General features: G+C 42.0%; 1 protein-coding gene across 2 annotated transcripts; it reads right to left on the bottom strand.

Moving 5' to 3' along the window:
- Nucleotides 1–431: 431 nt before the first annotated feature.
- Nucleotides 432–19,450, bottom strand: cacng5.L (calcium channel, voltage-dependent, gamma subunit 5 L homeolog). 2 transcript variants are annotated; one of them, XM_041575640.1, is made up of 6 exons: nt 19,005–19,450; nt 6,698–6,932; nt 4,386–4,472; nt 3,554–3,694; nt 1,769–1,920; nt 432–1,654 (listed from the first exon to the last, which is right to left on the bottom strand). In XM_041575640.1, the coding sequence occupies exons 1-6, from the start codon at nt 19,113–19,115 to the stop codon at nt 1,397–1,399; spliced, it is 984 nt and encodes a 327-aa protein (XP_041431574.1). In that variant the 5' UTR covers nt 19,116–19,450; the 3' UTR covers nt 432–1,396.
- Nucleotides 19,451–19,729: the final 279 nt, after the last annotated feature.

The raw sequence follows: 19,729 nt of genomic DNA, 5'->3' as shown, positions 1-19,729 counted from the left end.
TGAACATGGTACATCCTAAATTCATTCCCCCATATCATCCAAGGGCTGGTCCTATTGCTATTTTGGGACCAAAGCACCATCTGAGGCAAAATAGTGACTATGCAAGACATTGAATTTTCGCTGGATCACGGGGAAATAAGGAAAATGAGAGTGGGAGTGACTAAACCCAATGCAAACCAAAAGACTCTCTCTTTCTCTTTCTGATCCAACACATTTACTAACATTGGACAAAATTGTTCCACAGCAGCCAACTTTATCAGTCTAGTCCAATGTGTACAATAAAAGCAAATATCTGATTGGTTGCACTGAGTTACATCGCCCAATGAAGTGTGCGCCTTACTTAGCAATTCATGAGTATTTGTACCAATGAATTACCCACCAGCTGGGATCACTTACTCTTCCAGTCCCGAGACAAAGATTCTGCCAGTTAATTCACTTATAAATTCATCTTTAATTTGTATAAACTGAAGAATTTTCTTGGTAGTCAATGTTACTCCCAAACAAAATGCCCTAAGTTATCATTGGCTGGAAACATGAATTGAGTCTATACGTTGGCTCCACTCATGATTCTGGGTAATAACAAAGACAATTTGCCTCTCTCCTAGTTAGATAAAGGGCATTTACAAATTGCACTTTCCCAAACTCATCCGTCCCCTCTGTTGGATTAACCCAGATGAGGTCCATATAAAACTCTAAAAGTTACTTTTAGAAGGTTGTAGACATCATGTTGAAAGTGAATTCCAAGGTGAGATATCTGCAAGAATGCATTTGAACGGTGTCCCCCATGTTGTGCATTGATATTGCAGCACACTCCCCCTTATGAATATAATGTGCCAATGCACCAGATCCCAGCCACTATATACACACCGACAATATCCATGCAGTCTCCCCCAATGTGCCAAACAAAAGCTATCTTTGTTCCCCTATACAAATACTAGTTATCCTATCCCAATACCGTGTTATAATAATCACATTATCACATTATAAACAGATTGCCCTAAGAGCTAAAACTTTTTTTGATCACCATTTCTACAAGTCTGTCACCTGTCCTATATCTTTACTATAATATGACATCATCAAACTGTGTCATGTCTTTGTTTATAGCTGAAGATGTTGTTGTTAGAACATAATGTCCGATAAGATTCCCGCTGACCATGTCACGGGGACTATAATGGTCAGAACACCACTGCTTTATCTACCCTACTATGGAATTAATGAACTGCCCTTGTCATGAGCAGTCATAAATCTCATCCAGGTGTTGATATCAATCATTTCTCAGATATAAGGTTAAACACAATGAGAGGGGTCCAGGAATCATCCCAGTGTGGAAGGGCACCCACAGGTTTTCCCTGACGAACACAAATAAATCTTTGCGACTGCCAAGAGCACCACTTATTCAGCATGGAGATGAGGACATTTGGTCATAGTCAGGGCACTTGAGCAGGGCCGGGTAGTTGGAGTTCATCTGTAGAGATGCCTCGCTGGAGATATCAGAGGGACTCCGACCTCTCACCCAGGCCTCTGGGTGCAGGAACTGGCCAGAATAATCAGAGCAATTGCTGAGCCGTGGACGGTAGAAACCTGGGTGGGGCCTGTAGGCATCTTCTGCCGTGTATCTCTTCATAAACAGGTAAACAGACATGACTCCAGCGCTCTGTGGGAGACAGAAGAACTGTTAACACATTATCCTTTGGCAGATGGACTTTATAAGGCAATGAATTCTTGTGATGCTCTAAAACTAGGATGTTAGTAGAGAAAGAATATCTCCCTGTACCTCTGTTAGGAGGAATGATATGGCTGCAAAGGCAAAGGACCAGCCATACTTGTAGCTGAAATATGTCTCAGAATCTTTCGTCCGATTCAAGATCTCATCGTTGATGCTGGATATGTAGAGTACCAAGCCCACGACTAGGGACAGGCCTGTGGAGATATCAGATACAGAAGAACTTGTTATTGTCTGATTCCAAAACTGGACCTAACTACCATAAGACTGATATCATTGCCTTGGCTTTAGGAACTAAAGCCTGCATCTAATTTTTCCTTGCCTCTAGATAAGAAATTCTTGTTCCAATACAGAGTAACTGCAACCTCTTCCTTGTCTTGATTACTAACAAGGCTTTCCTATCTTATCTTCCTTTGGACCCAGTTAGATCCTCATATCACTATAGATCATTGCCAGGTTGGGGGAAGAGGAAAAACACTGGTTTGTCTCTTGTACCCAAGTCATGTTTTCCTCATCTGTGGTATTGTATACAGTAAGTATGTGTGCAGTTAAACTTACCCAGGGAAAATGGACCTTGGAAATTATTCTAAATTCACCTGAGATCAAACACTAGAGGTTGCCTTGTGAATGTGAGATAGCTATACATGTCTAATATGAAACTTTGTTATTACAATCAGTTTTGTATGCCTGTGAAATGAATTGGCATCTGATCTAAACGGCACACCGGTGACAATGTCCTGCTCTTGATAAATAGTTAAATCAATATTTGGGGTACACCTCTGGGGAACAGGCAACTCTTGGCATGCAGTAAGTGACGGAGATGAGAGGTCAGAGATTGATGCACGAAAAGGCAATTTCTTTGCTTCAGCAATTCCATTAAAACCTGCTATTGTGCTGCATCAAAAACATGCCCTTGTAAATAGGATTTTTATTGAAGCTCTGGTTCTGAATTTATTTTACCCCTCCAAATCGGTGCCAGATAGTAAAATAACTTTGTTCTGTGGGGGAAGCAATTATTTCTTTTTTGCCCAATACAAGCAGCTTGACAGTAAAATTAGACACATGTACTTGGATTTGTTTAACTGATGTTGCGAAGGGAAGGCAGAGGCTGATGTACTTGGTGGGAGTGAGAGGCAGAGGCTGATGTATTTGGTAGGAGATGAATGTGAAGGCTGATGTATTTGGTGGGAGAGATGTGGTGGCTGATGTACTTGATGAGAGAAAGAGGCAGAGACTGATGTACTTGGTGGGAAGAAAAATGTGGAGACTGATATATTTGGTGGTAGAGAGAGGCAGAGGCGGATGTATTTGGTAAGATTAAAATGTATAGACTGATGTACTTGGTGGGATTGAGAAGCAGAGGCTGATGTATTTGGTAGGAGATACATGTGAAGGCTGATGTACTTGGTGGGAGAGATGTGACAGCTGATGTACTTGATGAGAGAAAGAGGCAGAGGCAGATGTACTTGGTTGGAGAAAAATGTGGAGGCTGATGTATTTGGAGGGAGAGAAATGTGTACTTGGTGGGAGAGAGAGACAGAGGTTGAGGTATTCGGTGGGAGAGAGTTTGAGGTTAATGCATTTGCTTGCTGGACGAGAAATGTGGAGGCTGATGTATTTGGTGGGAGAAAGATGTAGAGGCTGAGGTATTTTGTAGGAGAGAAATGTGGAGGCTGGTGTGCTTGGTGGGAGAGAAATGCAGAGGCTGATGTACTTGGTGGAAAAGTGAGTGAGTAAGGGGAAAGATGAAGAAGATCTGCTTGTCTCTGGCAATTCCAGGTATATGTACATGTCTATGAACTGCAATATGTAAAAAGGAGTGGAACTTACCAGAGAGAATAAAGAAAATTCCAGACACAAAGGCCAGAATAGTCCTGTGAGGTCTGATGTGACCCACATTGTTGAGGATGAAACCAATGAACATAAAGAAGAGACTGACCAAGGGGAATGGTGTTGCAGAACGAATCATTTCTGAAGAAGAGATTGGATTTATAAAAGAGATAAAGACTAAATAAACCTATGCTCCACTAGGTGACAATAAGAGACCCTGCTTAGTACCCCACTGTCCCATAAAAGCTGAGAGAGTCTGGTCAAGAGGTAAATATGGATACAGGTAAACTCTTCCATATATGGTATTTTTCCCTCTACCTGTTGGGAACTGCCCTGTGTAAAACAAGATGCCTCCTCTCACAGTTTTTATTTTTGTCCTTTTACTCACTGGGACCTCAATAACAGGGTGAACCTCCAATAATGAAAGAAGAGTACAAGAATCAGAAGATGGTCAAATATAAAACTCAACAGGAAAGAGATGCAGAGGCTGGTATCTTTGTTGATGGGGTGGGGGATACATTGATTGGTATAGAGATATTCAGATGCCAATCAGTGTAGCGTTGGATAAAATATAGAGGTTAGGGAAAAGACGGGAAGGAAACTCAATATTATGGGATGGGGCGGGGATAAGGTAGATACATCACCAAAACTGCACTCAGATGGGCTCCCACAATTAGTGATTAACACTGAGATGGACTTCCAACATCAATGCTACACACAAGTTTTGGCATTCATACCTGTTTCCATGAAATTGATCCAACAAGGACAATGGATGCCACCCAGCATGGTATATCCATACAAGTCCTATATTTCATATGTACATTATACTCACTTAGAACACTGACTGTGGATTCAGAGGTCATCTGGACATTCATGGGCATGACATACTCTATGGTAAAGCAGCGACCCTGCTCTTCTCCTGCAAATAGATAATGTGTTAGTTATTTTTCATAAGTTTCTTCAATCCATTACCCAGAATTCCCACTGAGGAGAGCTGAAGAAAAAATTCATACTGTGGGTCCATGATATGTTCCTTTGGTGAGGACATGTAAATTGTCCAAACTTTGGGTTTAATTCTATCCTATCATGATGTGAAATGATGATGATTCTATTGGACATACCAAGCAAGTGAAACCTTTATTTATGGTGTCATTTTGTTGTTTCTGAAGCCAACCATTTCTATTTTTCTTGTAGTTTAAGTATAAATTTTACCAAAGACAAGCTATTATGCCAGCTTAGTAGATGCCATGTTCCCATCAAATGTGTGCTACTATTTAAGGATCTTTCCATATCATTGTGGTTTCTCTTGGCTTCTATAATATGTTCAGATAGCAGCAGTTCTCCTGGGTCAGCATGAGGTGGAGTTCTGCAGAGCAGCAGTTGAGGGCAGAAAGACTGTGGGGATGGCAGATGTAGAAGGTCAAGACTGTCACAGTAGGACAAGATGGTGATAGTGGGAAGATAAAGTGCCCACCAATATCCATAGGCACCTGAATGCATTTCTCCACTCTTACTCAACTTTCTCCACTCTTGCCCTACTGTTTTCATTATGTCCAATGGTCAATTTCTTGTCCTACTTTGTCTCTTTTTTTGCTCTGCAATCACCATCTTGCCATACTGCCTTCATTTGTTCTTCTTTTGTCATCTAGTCCTACTGTCACTATCATGTCCTACTGTCTCAATCTTGACCTACTATCTCCATCTTGACAACTGCCTACATTTGTTCTACTGTCTCCATCTTGTCCAACTATGACTTCTGTAGCTAACTCTTCACCATACCAACTAGTTCTCACTTTATATGCAAGGCACAGGCCATTCTCCCACATCTAGAGACATCTGTGTCCTTGTAATATAGTTTTTACAAGTCCTCTCTACCTTTGGATTAGCACCTTAAGCAATGCAAACTTTTATTTACCATATTTATACTGTATGACATGGAATAGAATCACATATATAAAAAGAGGAGTCTTCTATTTCAATCATATACTGGAATATCGACGATGAATCACACAATGGAAATCCAGCAGTTCTGATAAACTTAGATTCATAGATACTGGGAGGCTGTTGTATGTATGACTCTCTTGATATGGTGCTCTTTCAGCTTCACACAAGAATTTAGTCGATTAGTTACATCTGCCCCATGGCTTATCCCCTTGCCCTTGTTTCATGGTACAGGGGACACATCTGCCTGCAGTCACAATGAGGCCCAATTAGCAGCACAGACATTTGAAGGGTATTTTGCGTTCATCCCCAGGCAAAAGGGCTGCAGACTTTCTGTGTAACTGGATCTCCCTACAAGTTATGTAAGTTGCCAGTTCAGCCGCAAGGTTTTCTTATCCAATCGATATCCCTGTGCACAAAAGTAGAGCACTCTGTAGAGTGACAAGGGAATCCCAGCATGCAGTGCTCCTGGGGAGAGTTATGTTAGTCTGATTCTTTTGCTCCCCTGGTTTGTAGAACTTCCCTATGGGATCTTCTCTTGATATATCATTTGATTCTAGCCCTCTAGTTTCTTGACTTAAGGCAGGGATCCCCAACCTTTTGAACCCATGAGCAACATTCAGAAGTAAAAGGAGTTGGGGAGCAACACTAGCATGAAAAAAGTTCCTGGGGCACCAAATACGTGCTTTGATTGGCCATTTAGTAACCCCTATGTGGATTTTCAACCTACATTGAGGTTCTGTTTGGCAGTACACCTGGTTTTTATGCAGCCAAAATGTGCATCCAAGCCTGGAATTCAAAAATAAGCACCTGCTTTGAGGCCACTGGGAGCAACATCCAAGGGGTTGGAGAGCAACATGTTGCTCACGAGCTACTGGTTGGGGATCACTGACTTAAGGAATGTCCAGGCCCCACTGTAGCCCTTCAAAAATTAAACACTAAAATTACTTATTTTTATGATATCGTTTTTGTAGTCCCATGTTAAGGGGGAACACTATCATTTAGACATGACCAATCTCTAGCCCTCCAGCTGTTAACTATAACTTCATCACAACATCTAGGTGTTGCAGTTTAATAGCAGCAAGCATGAAGGATGGGGTGGCAGCAACCACCTTAGATTTGTGCCCTTTTGTAGTATTTCTTATGACTGCACTAAAACCACATGTTACCCCCTCACCCCACCCCTCCCCAGAAATCTCTCACCTGCCAGAAAACAGACCCGCCACAAGCCGGAATGAAGTGACATTTTGATCTCATTTGTCTGGTTTTGCGGTAAGATTATCCCTTCCTCCAGGTACAGCCAGTAGTCAGTGCTGACGGCGATTCCCAGCAGCCCCAGCCCACACACGGCAAACACACTGCTGAGCAGAGTCAAGGCTTTCCTGCTACACGCGCCCATGCCACAGAGCATCAGTTCCTGACTCGTACAGAAGAATATCTGGGGAAAAGAGAAAATTCTTTTGAAAAACAATTGTGTGACCTTTGCTGCTTTGAAATGGACTTCCATTTCTGCAAGTCCCTTAGGACTCATCAGTGGTGCACAGATTGAAGCCAAATAGAACCCTTGGTATAGTCTTATATGGTATAGTCTTGATTTTGGGACACATCATTCCTCTCTGGAAGAGAGGGGATAACATGGTGACAATAGGGTAAGACATTTGGGCAAGATGGAGACAGTAGGACGAGATGGAGACAGTGGGACTAGATGGAGACAGAAAAGCATCATGGAGACATAAGACATGATAAAAACAGTAGGACAAGCTGGAGACAGTAGGTCAAGGTGGGGACAGTACATCAAGGTGGAGACAGTAGGACAAGATGGAAACAGTAGGACAAGATGATAACAGTAGGACAAGATGGAGACAGCAGAACAATACGGATACAGTAGGACAAGATGGAAACAGTAGGAAAAGATGGAGACAGAAAAACATCATGGGGACAGTAAGACTAAATGAAAACAGTAGGACAAGATGGAGACAGTAGGTCAAGGTGGAGACAGTAGAACAAGATGAAAACAGTAGGACAAGATGGAGACAGTTGGACAAGACAGAGACACTAGGGCAAGATGGAGACAGTAGGACAAGATGGAGACAGTATGACAAGATGGAGACAGAAGAACATCATGGAGACAGTAAGACATGATTAAAACAGTAGAACAAGATGGAGACAGTAGGACAAGATGGAAACAGTAGGACAAGATGGAAACAGTAGGACAAGATGAAGACAGTAGCATATGATGGAAACAGTAAGAAATGATGGAGCAAAATTCAGTCTGGTTTGGGACTGGAATTAACTTCTCTGCAACAGCAAGGAACAAACAGATGCATATAAGGAATATGTGAGTGATGCCATGGAGTCTCTCTGCTCTTTAAAAAGAGAATATTGAATGCATTAGATCTTCCTTGGAATGATCCACTGACCCCAATTAAGGCTGATCTATTCCGGCCTAATGAATGATTTGTAGCTTTACTATTGATTGCTTGCAGAACGGCTGTGCATATTAATGAAGGGAGACGTCCTTTAGATGCCCTTTGTTATCAGTTTCTAAATATGTCAGGTCCTACCTCAGGTTTAGAATTTAGTGTTTCATTAAGTTGTAAAACAGTCGGTGACTCAGGCTGGAACAGCAGCAAGTCATGTAATCGAAGAATAATTCCTTGGGGGGGGGCAGGAAAATGTGGGAAATGTTCAGAGACAGAGAGATGTACAGAAATATTCCCTACATCTTCTGGAACTGTAATGTCTGATTGGTGGTGGCTTCAGTAATGTTTTCAAAACTCAGTGACATGCGGATAGGCTGCTGGTAAGGCAACCCTTATAATAACAGGCTAATGTAATGAAAAATTTGCCTATATTTAGTAACCCATAGCAACCAATCCAATGTTTGTTTTCAAACAGCTGACCAGTAAATGCAGTATACCTGCTATCCCACAGCCCCAATCCCTTCCCCTAGGCTATTACCTCACTGCTACCATAGGCAACATCTCTCCCTACTATACCTACTAATCACAGTCTTATTTGCATTTTCTTTTGCTCTCTCTCTCTATATAAATATATACATATATATACAGTATATACATATCTATATCTATGTTATATTTTTCTAAGTACTTGTCCATTAATATTAACCCCATCATAACATGGAAGCCAGTCCAGCAGTGTATTCTCACCCCTGGGGGAGTCAATTGTACACATTATTATCTCATCCAAATCTCAGCCAGGGGCCAAATAAATATTACAGGGTGATAACATAGGTGTTGCCCAGTGCAGTAACAAATAATCAGTCCAGCCCAGTTTTTATTGCCTTCTCTGTGCCCAGGCTGCAGGCAATGCCTAATGATCCCAGTGGAGAGAAAATGCATTTCCAGCCCCACAGCAAGAGGGTCGTTTCAGAGAGTTACTAATAGGAAGAGCAGGCTGCTCAGGCAGGGGGTCAGGGGGGGAGATGAAATGAAGATCTTTCACTTCTACTATCACATTACAGCTTTAATCTAGTGGCCCCATCCGGCTCTGTAAGAATGTTAATCTGTTAATAACAAATGCTAATCCTCTACAGGCAATGCTTCCTTGTGCTCTAACATGCTGGTACATCCCAGCCATAGGGATAAACTGACTTGTATTTCCTAGCCTAATCCACGATCCTAACCTGCATATATGTTATGGTCAATAGCGAAGGGCATAAGACGGCTTGAACTGGCCCTCAGAGACCCCAGGAAAATTCATTGGCCTTTCTGTAAACCCAATAATTTGGCCTACAATCATTTCACATTATACCTTAATCTTCAAGAGATGTCAGCAACAATGGAGAGATGAGAAGGAAGCATCAGAAGAGTTGATACAGATGGAGCAAAAAAAACAAAAAACAGAAGAAGGGAGAAGTGATAGAAGGAAGAAAAAATGTGATGTACTGAGATGAAGGTAAATGCAGGAGAGAAAGTATTACATAAGGGGATATGTAGAAGAGGAAAATAGAGGAAAATAGAGTGAGAGAAAATGAAGTAGCTTAAAAAATTAATTTGAGATAAAGGTGGAAGAAAAAGAGGGAAAAGAGAAATACAGAACAAGAGAGGAGAATTGGTTATATAATTATGAGACAAACTCAAGGGACATATAAAAGTGGAGATGCTTAAGAATTGGAAGAAAGTGGGAAAAGAGAATGTGATAGAAGAATGGAGCAGGGATAGATAATGCAATGATAAGGGGCATGGAGGAGAGAAAGAAAAGGAGATGTAGAGGAAAGAGAGAAGACAAAAAAGCAGAAGAGGGAAAAAGAGTGAAAAAAGGAAAATAAATGAGAGAGGGAAATAGATGCTGAAATGATGAGAACAGAGGAGATTCAAAGGGAAAATGAAAAGAGAAATGCAGAAGGTGCAGATGGGAAAGGAGAAGGAAGGAGAAGGAAGAAGCAGAACAATAATTGTGAGAAGAGGAGAAGAGAAATGGTAGCCAGGAAAAGAGATGGCTGAAAGGGAATAAAATAACAAAAAGGGAAGGAGAATTCAAGGGAAGACATGAACAGAGACATGAGAAGAAGGGAACCTGGTTTTCAGAATATATAGATCTGATACTTCATATAGAATATATGCCAGTCGGAGCCACTGTGGAGGTCTAACCAGTTAGAGGGAGGGAAAGCAGTCGATTGATTAGAAAATCAGTATAAAATTCATTGCTGCCTGTCGACTTCAGCCACATGTTGTCACTGTTCAGGAGATAAAATGGATTAATTAGAGGCGCAGCCAGTGGTAGTCTAATTGTGCCCAGGACTGAACCAGAGAAACGCCTGCCAGCAGAAAGGACCTCCCAGTCCATTCATAAATCCCAAGAGGGGCCTTACCTCTTCAACATTTAGCCCAAAAAATGAAATATTCCCCTTGTCTTCCTCCATAATAATCTTCCCCAGTGACAATAAACTGGCTCTATCCTTGCTTTCCTCTGCCTGCTGTGTATAAAAACTAAGGGGAAAGTATGGCATCTCTCTTTCATATATATAATATGTATATATCTGTATTCAAATATACAGACAAGGAAATATATTATCATTTTGAGGGTTCGCTTTATTTTTTTTTATTGTGAATGTGTTTTGCATCTGACATGGGAATATATAAATATAATGTGCATGTATATAGTGGTGAAGCGCAAGGGCTCAGGATAACATATGAGAATATAGAATTTTATGGATATATTGCGCCTGTTCTCCCTATAAAGGAAGCTTGCGCTTAGTTATTGGCCGGCTGTCTGTGCAAGTTAAAATGCCGGCCTGCCGGGATCCCTGCTGGTAATAGGACTAATAACTAGAGTGCTTTACTGGGGAAATTAAAATGCTGCTTTATTGTCTCTCTGAGATGAAATGTTTGCCTGTCCCTAAGAGCTTACAATCTGCTTTTGTAAGGCATATTGTGTGAGGTGCAATGTATTGATAATGTTTGTTTTTTGGGAGCCATAAACAGTTTTTATTTGGGGAGCCCACAGTTTCATAGCACCCAGCTGCATGGGATGTGGGGGTTAGACCTAGGGAGCCCCATGTGAAGAGAGAGTAGAACATTTTTTTTAGAAATGGGAATAATTATGTATTGGAGCCTCTCACTGCCAGATGGAGGGGTCAGAGCTGATCCTGCTGGAGATTCATCCTTGTCTGAAAGTTGTTTGTCACTTATCTTGTTAAAGAGTTGGCACAAAGACTCAGACAATAATCCGTTCTGTGCCCACGTTCCAGACCTCTTTCATGTCTTGCTAGATCACGTGTCAATCGAATAGAGATGCTTTGTACAGTGTTGTCCCTGCTTGAAACAGTGTGAGCCAAATTTTAGGCTGAGATACTTTTATTTTGTATTAATACTCATGGAGCTATTACTAATTTCAACTGTCAATGACAGCACTCCAGATTGGGAAGTACTGTAATGTAGTATCACTCTCTCCTTCTTGTCCTACTGTCTCCATCATGCCCTACTGTTTCCACCTTGCCCCATTATCTTTATCTTGCAGTCTCCATCTTGCCCTACGGTCTCTATCTTGTCCTGTTTCCCCATCTTGTCCCACTGTCTTCATCTTGCCTTTCTGTCTCTATCTTGTCCTATTGTCCTCATATTGTCCCACTGACTCCATCTTGCCCTTCTTTCTCTATCTTGTCCTATTGTCCTCATCTTGTCCAACTACCCTCATGTCCTACTGTCTCCATCTTGTCCTACTATCCCAATCTTGCCCTACTGTCTCTATATTGCCCTTCTGTCTCCATCTTGTTCTCCTGTCTCCATCTTGCCATACTGTCTCCATCTTGCCATACAGTCTCCGTTGTGTTCTATGTTTCCATCCTATGCTTATGTCTCCATCTTCCCATATTGTCTCAGTTTTGCCCAACATTCTCCATCTTGCCCTGTTATCTCTATTTTGCCTTGCTACCAACATTTTGTCCTAATATTTTTATCTCTACTGTCTCCGTCTTTCCCGGTTGTCTCCGTCTTGCCCTACTATTTCAATCTTGCCATATAGACTTCATCTTGTCCTACTGTCTCCATCTTGCCCTGCTGTCTCCATCTTGTCCTACTGTCTCCATCTTGCCCTACTGTTTTGATCAAACCATACTGTCTTCATCTTGTCCTACTGTCTCCATCTTGCCCTGCTGTCTCCATCTTGCCCTACTGTCTCCATCCTAAATGTATGTCTCCATCTTGCCCTATTGTCTCAGTTTTGCCAAACATTTTCCATCTTGCCCTGTTATCTCCATTTTGCCGTAATATCTTGCACTTCTTTCTCCATCTTGTCCTACTGTCTCTATCTGGTCCTACTGTCTGTATCTTGTCCTACAGTCTCCAACTTGCCATACTTTTTCCTCTGTTGCCCTACTGTCTTTACCTTGCATTATTAAGTTGGGCTTACAGTATCTGCCTTAGGGAGGGACCCTGTGTGTAGGGTAGACTACAGGAGCTCTGTGCATAGAAGAGATAAGAGGAGCCCCATGGAGAGTGCATGTTCAGAGAAGCCCCATGTAAATCAATATAGCTCTCCCAACCAAAACTGAAACTTAAATAACAAGTGAGTGATTGTGAGTGATTGTGAGGGAGTGTTGTTGAAGGTGTCAGGGTGTCTGTCTTAACTAACTAAGTGATTTTATTAGATATTAAGCAGAAATCAGTTTTTTCTTAGCCTTCCCTTTTGTGTTTCCATCTCAGCGCTCATTCACACACAGCAATGCACTTCCCCTTGCAGTATAGTTTATTTATAGCGGTTTATAAATGATTTATTAGAATGGGTCATTTGCTTCATGACGTCCTCTAACATTTGGGCAATGTCCATTAACTGTAACAACCATTCATAACCATGGAAATAGGTCTCTCCCAGGGGGCACCAACCACAAAATCTCTTAAAGGAGATACACGTTTGCAATGATATGAGTAGTCAGGGAAAGCTGATTGAATAGTAAGCGACAGACATAAAGTGACAGACAATAGTGATGACAGTTACAACTAACTATAAGCCCAGTGAGAATGAAGAATTAATGGATATTTGGAAGTTGCTTAGAGATATATGGTTTTAAGAGTCACAGACAAGCAGTGCAGAGAACATAAAGGGACAGACAGACTTAATGACGCTTACATATAACTGTGAATCGAATATTGAAAAGTTGCTTAGAGTTACATTTTCTTTCATTACGCAAAAATACTTTTTGTTGGAATTTCCACTTTTATGCTGAAAACTGAGTAGAATATGTAAAGCTAGTGCTAACTACCCTATGTACTAATAGTGAGCCTTTGCACATTTACCCTTTTTTTATCTGCTGAAATACACTATAACTTCAGTGATTTTTATTAAAGGAACACTGACATGAATTTTGAATTCAATTATATAGTTCCTTTGCAAAAACATATATGACTTTTTTGTTTAAAATCTTCTTTAAACATGGCACTTCCCCAAGCTCCACCTCTCCGATGATGAGGGAGACTTAGAAAATGCTCCTATTTCACATGTTTTTAAAAGAAATTCCCATTAAATAAGGACATGTATAGAGAGAGAGGAGAGACAGTCTGTACCATGTATGGAATTAGAACAACACAGAGGGACGGGGTTAAGGCTGCTAGTAAGTTGGATAATCAAAGAAGGGGAGTGATAAGATATTAAATCTGGTTGTCTTGGGAATTAACCAAGGAAAAAAACATCAATAGTAAATATTTCATCTGTGCTGTATTCTCACTGGGAATGAGAAGAACATTCTAACATGGAATAATAATTGCTCTAAACTTCTCGGCTTTTCTCTCCCTGATCTAAAGCTCCCTCTGTCTGTTCTTCCAGCCTCTGTCTGTCCCCCTTGCGCCTCTCATCAAAGATCTCCAAGATTCTGAAAAATACACATTTTATCTAGACTTTCCATTTGAGTGAAACAATATGGCAGTTCCCTCCCATTAGTATAAATAAAAATATACAGTGAAGGAATGTTCTGGGCACACAATAAGCTATACCCTCATACTGTACCGTCTGAGGGAAACAATATGGTAGCTCCTACACATATGTATAAATACAAATATGCAGAGCAGAAATGTTCTGGGCACACAGTAAGCTGTACCCTCAGACTGTACTGTTTGTATATGAGTGTAAGTGGCCCTAGCCCATTGATATAGTAGGAGGACACATGGAAGCTGATAGAATGATGTTGCGCAGGGGGAATGGGGTATTGGCTACAGTCTCGTCTCTCACTTACTTCTGCACTGAAAACATCTAGTGAAACAGAGAATTCATACACTGAATATAAATAGAATTTCCATAGTTCTGCTGGCGCCAAGGATACAGATGAAATGAGTCAGGGAAGCAGAGAACATGGAGACGGCAGCTGTACCATTATAGTTTCATTATTTCCCCCCCCCTCCAGCGCAGGGCCCATGGAGCTACTTATTTGTCATTTGTGGACTAAATTGTCAGTCCTTTCATCTTCCCTCTGAATAACCTTTATCCAACCCACACATGCCTAAGACTTCCTGGTTATTAGAGAACCCCCATGTATCCGTACAGAGAATCCCCCTCTCCCTTCCATCCCTGCACCCGTTCTGGGACCTTAATGCACTCTCTCTGCTTTCTGCTCCAGCAGCCAAAGTGGCCAGTTGCAGTTTCAAAAGGTGCAAAGCAGGAGAGGGCTACATTCAGAGCCGGATTTACATAACAGGTGCCCCTAGGCCTGCTGCCGTTAGTCACCCCTTTCTCCTCCCCATTATTTGTCATATGCACAAATTGTCATCATCAGGTCGGGAGCACTGGGGATTGGCACATGGGAAATTTAAAAAACGATTGTATCTCATGATCAGCCCCAGAGCTTTCAAACGAATGTGGGTGTGGTTGAACTTCATGCCGCCCCCTAAAATCCTGCCGCCCTAGGCTCGGCCCTTGGTGGCCTTTCCACAAATCCGGGCCTGGCTACATCTACTACTTAATACAGTCCTCTTCCAAATGGTTTTTAGACCTGCCTGATAGATATCTGATCTGACCAATCCCTGGGAACATATTGGCTACTTACAAGAGTGCATGAGTCAGTAGCCATTGTCGGTCTTTGTATGGGTCTTTAAATTGGAAAGGCATGATGCTGTGCAGTATAAGTTGTAGTTAAACAAGTAAATTCAGCTGTTTAGAGATCAGAAAGGAATCTAACATATTCAATATATCATTTTAAGAAGAGTCTAGTTTTAAAGGGATGATCTGGCACCAGCAGGGAAGAGATGTGGGCTGACATTTATACATTTATATGATAGGATTATTGAGCACATTAATATGCAGATCTGGCCAATCTGTGAAGCCCCTGTATGAATATCAGGTTTGATTTACATAAATATGAATCTCGCTGCTTCTCCCTGCTTCTCATCCTCCGTCACTTTCCTTCGGTCTCAGCTGTAATTCCCTAATCCCATGGCAGGGTCAGAGTTAATCTATTCAGCACTGTGCCATATGATGTATGTGCCTTATTTGCCCTCACGCTGATATAAGTGCAGAGTTGCAAACCTCTGACCTTCACTCTGTTCAAATGAAATGATCTACCCCCTGAAAGGGCAATTCTTTCTGCTGCTGAGAGAGAAATGGGAGATACATGTTCCACTTACACTATTCATTTCACCAACAGGGGCCTGTGTCCAAAACTTGGCACAATGCAACCAGTGGGTTAGTTCAGTTGTGCTCATGTTGTGGGCAGAACATGGGTACATATACTTTTAGATTGCACATAGTTCTATGGTCACTAAACACTATCATGAGCAGGTGGAATATGGGAAGGCAATCTTGTGTGCCTATCCCTCAGTGTAAAGGGGGTTCTGGGCTCATTTACATGGCTCCTTGTACCTTGTTCAAAATAATAGGCAGAACTGCTGCCAGAGGTGAAAGCAGGGGCGATCCTGGCCCTTCCGCTGCCTGAGGCAGCAGCAGTTGCTGCTGCCCCCCTCCCCCGGAAATTCGCTCTTAAAGTACCAAGAGTAGCATTTTTGCTGCCCCTGGTACCTAGTGGGGCGCTGCCGCCTGAGGCGACAGCCTCACCTTGTCTCATTGGCGAAGCACCCCTGGGTGAAAGTGTGTTAGGCACAACTGCTTTGTGTGTATTTTGTGTGTATAGTAATTTAGGTACAGCCGCTTTTTGTATTGTATTTTTTACAGCTGCTTTCCATTTAGTATTTTAGATACAACTGGTTTGTGTATAGTGGCACTAGACTCTAGTTGTTATTTTGCCATAAAGGAAGAAAAAATGCCCAGGGGTGTAACTACCGGGGAAGCAGGGGGTGCAAATGGGCCAGGGCCCGCACCCCCGCAGGGCCCCCCTGGAAGATCGTGCGCGCTGCAGCTGGCTGGAGTCGGCTGCAGGCGCAGAGAAAAATTGCGCAGACGAGGGTGGGGGCGGGCCCGTCTGCACGGCCCGCACCAGGGCCCGCCCCCACCAAGTTACGTTACTGAAAGCACCCTCCAAGACTTTGTCCTTTTGTCTGTCCTAACCAAGTAAAAATGGGATTCATTAGGACTGACACAAGGACATTGCCTTGATGGGGATATGGTGCTGAAAGTTTATATACAGTGGCATAACTACCGGGGGAGTAGGGGGTGCGATTGGGCCAGGGCCCGCACCCCCTCAGGGCCCCCCCGGCAGCTCGCACGCCACTCTCTTCTAAGGTAAAAGTGGCCGTAAATGCGGGCGTTTCCGGCCGTACGGAGGGGGGCGGGGCCCGGCTGCACGCCCCGCGCCAGGGCCCGCCCCCTCTAGTAACGTCTCTGCTTTTATATATTACATATTACCCCCTATATACCATATGGGCCTCAGTGCTAAATATATACCCTCTCTTTACTATATATACCCCTCAGCATCAAATGCTTTGTGTATAGCATTTAAGCCACAACTGCTTTGGGTGTAGTATTAAAGGTACAACTGCTTTACATTTAGTAATTTAGATACAACTGCTTTGTGCATAGTATTTTAGGTACAGCTGCTTCAGAGTCTTTTAGGTAAAACTGCTTCATGTATAGTATTTTAGGCACAATTGCTTTCGGTATTGTATTTTAGTTACAACTAATTTAGTAGTATTGTAGGCACAACTGCTTTGTGTAAAGTACATTAATGCAGCTCAGGCTTAAAGGGATACTGTCATGGGAAAACATTTTTTCTTCAAAACGCATGCGTTAATAGTGCTGCTTCAGCAGATTTCTGCACTGAAATCCGTTTCTCAAATGAGCAAACAGATTTTTTTATATTTAATTTTGAAATCTGAAATGGGACTAGACATATTGTCAGTTTCCCGGCTGCCCCCAGTCATGTGACTTGTGCTCTGATAAACTTCAGTCACTCTTTACTGCTGTACTGCAAGTTGGAGTTATATCACCCCCTCCCTTCCACCCCCAGCAGCCTAACAAAAGAACAACAGGAATGTAACCAGATAGCAGCTCCCTAACATGAGATAACAGCTGCCTGGTAGATCTAAGAACAGCACTCAATAGTAAAATCCAGGTCCCATTGCGACACATTCAATAATACTGAGTAGCAGAAACAACAGCCTGCCATAAAGCAGTTCCAAGTGCTGGCTCTTTCTAAAAGCACATGACCAAACTGCTCTTTAAGGAAAGCCACAAAGGAAGGTTACCTCACCAAATTTAAGGACCGTGGGCATCTATTTCGAACCCTGATTTATTATATAGCCCTTGACCAACCTGGTAAAACCTCCATTGCTTCCTTTTTTCTGCCTCACATGGACCAACTAAAGGCTGCCAGGGTCACTTATTGGGCAGTGCAAAGTTAAACAAAGCAGTATTTATTGCTGCCACTTTCTAGGAAAGTATCAGTTTTATTTCTTTTCTATGTTACTAGAAAGAGACATTTTGCTTCCTCTGCTTAGATACATTTGAGACTATGCTGCAACTTTGCTTGTGCACACACACACATAATATATCTATCTATCTATCTATCTATCTATCTATCTATCTATATATATATATATATATATATATATATATATATATATATATACAAACAGTAGAAATGTTGCTGAGCTCAAAATAAATAGGATTGCACACACACAGACACAGGTGGGGCTTATATCAAATATATTTAAACCCAGGCACTCTATATGACTAAAAAGGGAAACAAGATGCTAAACTAAACGTCCACAATTAAAGAGACACATTTAGTAATAAGGTTCGTATAAAGTATGGATAAGCTGATGCGCCCACCAAGTTTGCCTTGACTAGGATATGGTGCTGAATGTATATAGATTAATAGAAATACATCCCTTCTATATATATATATATATATATATATATATACACACAAATGCAATTCCTCTGCACTCAATCAATTATCAATATATTAAGGATAGCCCTTAATTAATATATGTGCCTCAGCACTAAAGATATACTTATGTACTGTATAAACCCTTCAGTAACCATTCCAATATTTAAATATATATTTGGACATGCAAATTGAATACAATAAAATGTGACTTTATTCATCAGAACAAGTTGGAGTGTGGTTCTTTGTGGAATTCTCTCTCTCTCCCTCTCTCTCTCTCTCTCTATCTCTCTCTCTATATATATACAGCCCCCTTTTATATATGTCCATTCAGCACTATATATATATATATATATATATATATATATATATATATATATACCCTTTATTAATATATTCCTGTATAGTGTATATTTTTGAATTTTGCCTTTTTTTCTGTATCCCTTTTTGTTTTTTCCCCCAAATTTTTTTTTGATAAAAAATATTAAAAAAAGATATAATTCAGTTTATAGCCCCTCACTACCATATCTACCTCAGCAATAAATACCCCAGATATATATATATTTCTATATACCCCCTTAGTATACCGTTTTGAAATATCTACAGCCCCCTCAGTACCATATCCACGAGTCCTATATATATATAGATATATATATATATATATACACACACACACACACACTAGCAGATATAATATATGTACCTCAGCATTGTACAGGACGAGCGGAGGGACAATTATCTGCCGATAGACATCGGAGACGGACAGACACAATCACTTACCAGTTTAATGAGCCGAGGGCTGCGCTGCCGGAGGAGGATGAGGAGGAAGCTGTCGGCTGAGCTGTAGGCCAGGAACCTTGTGCCCCTTAGGATGAGGCTGCAGCAGCGCATGGAGTGGGGAAAACTGTGTTTAGGGGGAAGATGCACCAGCAGCCCGGGGCAGAGCAGTCTCTTTAGCGCACAACTCGCTGCCTGTCACTGAGAGACGCGACTTTGCTCTGCGCTCATAATGAGAGGGAGGAGGGGGAGTGCTCAGCACTTTCTCTATCTCTCACATCCCCAGACTCCTCCCACTCCTCTCTTCCATTGCCCCAGTCTTCTCTCCTTTCCTACTGCCCCTGCCTCCTCCTTCTCCAACTGCTCCAACCTTCTCCCATTTCTCATTTCCACTGCCCAAGTCTTCTCGACTCTCCTTCCCCTATTGCCCCTGCCTTCTCTCTTCCCCCTAATGCCCACTCTATTCCTCCACGTTCTTTCATTGCTCATCCTTCTCCTATTTCTCTCTTCCTCCACTGCCCTAATTCCTGCTCTACTCTTGGCTGCCCCAGTATCCTGCTCTGCTCTTCCCCTGCTGACAGCCTCCTTCTTCTTCTCCTACTGCCCCATCCTCCTTCTTCTCCTACTGCCCCATCCTCCTTCTTCTTCTCCTACTGCCCCAGCCTCCTTCTTCTTCTCCTACTGCCCCAGCCTCCTTCTTCTTCTCCTACTGCCCCATCCTCCTTCTT

The sequence above is a fragment of the Xenopus laevis genome, chromosome 9_10L (assembly GCF_017654675.1).
Source record: "Xenopus laevis strain J_2021 chromosome 9_10L, Xenopus_laevis_v10.1, whole genome shotgun sequence".
NCBI classification, from domain to species: Eukaryota; Metazoa; Chordata; class Amphibia; order Anura; family Pipidae; genus Xenopus; species Xenopus laevis.
Note: the sequence above shows the minus strand (reverse complement) of the source record. Positions and strands in the feature narration are given on the sequence as shown.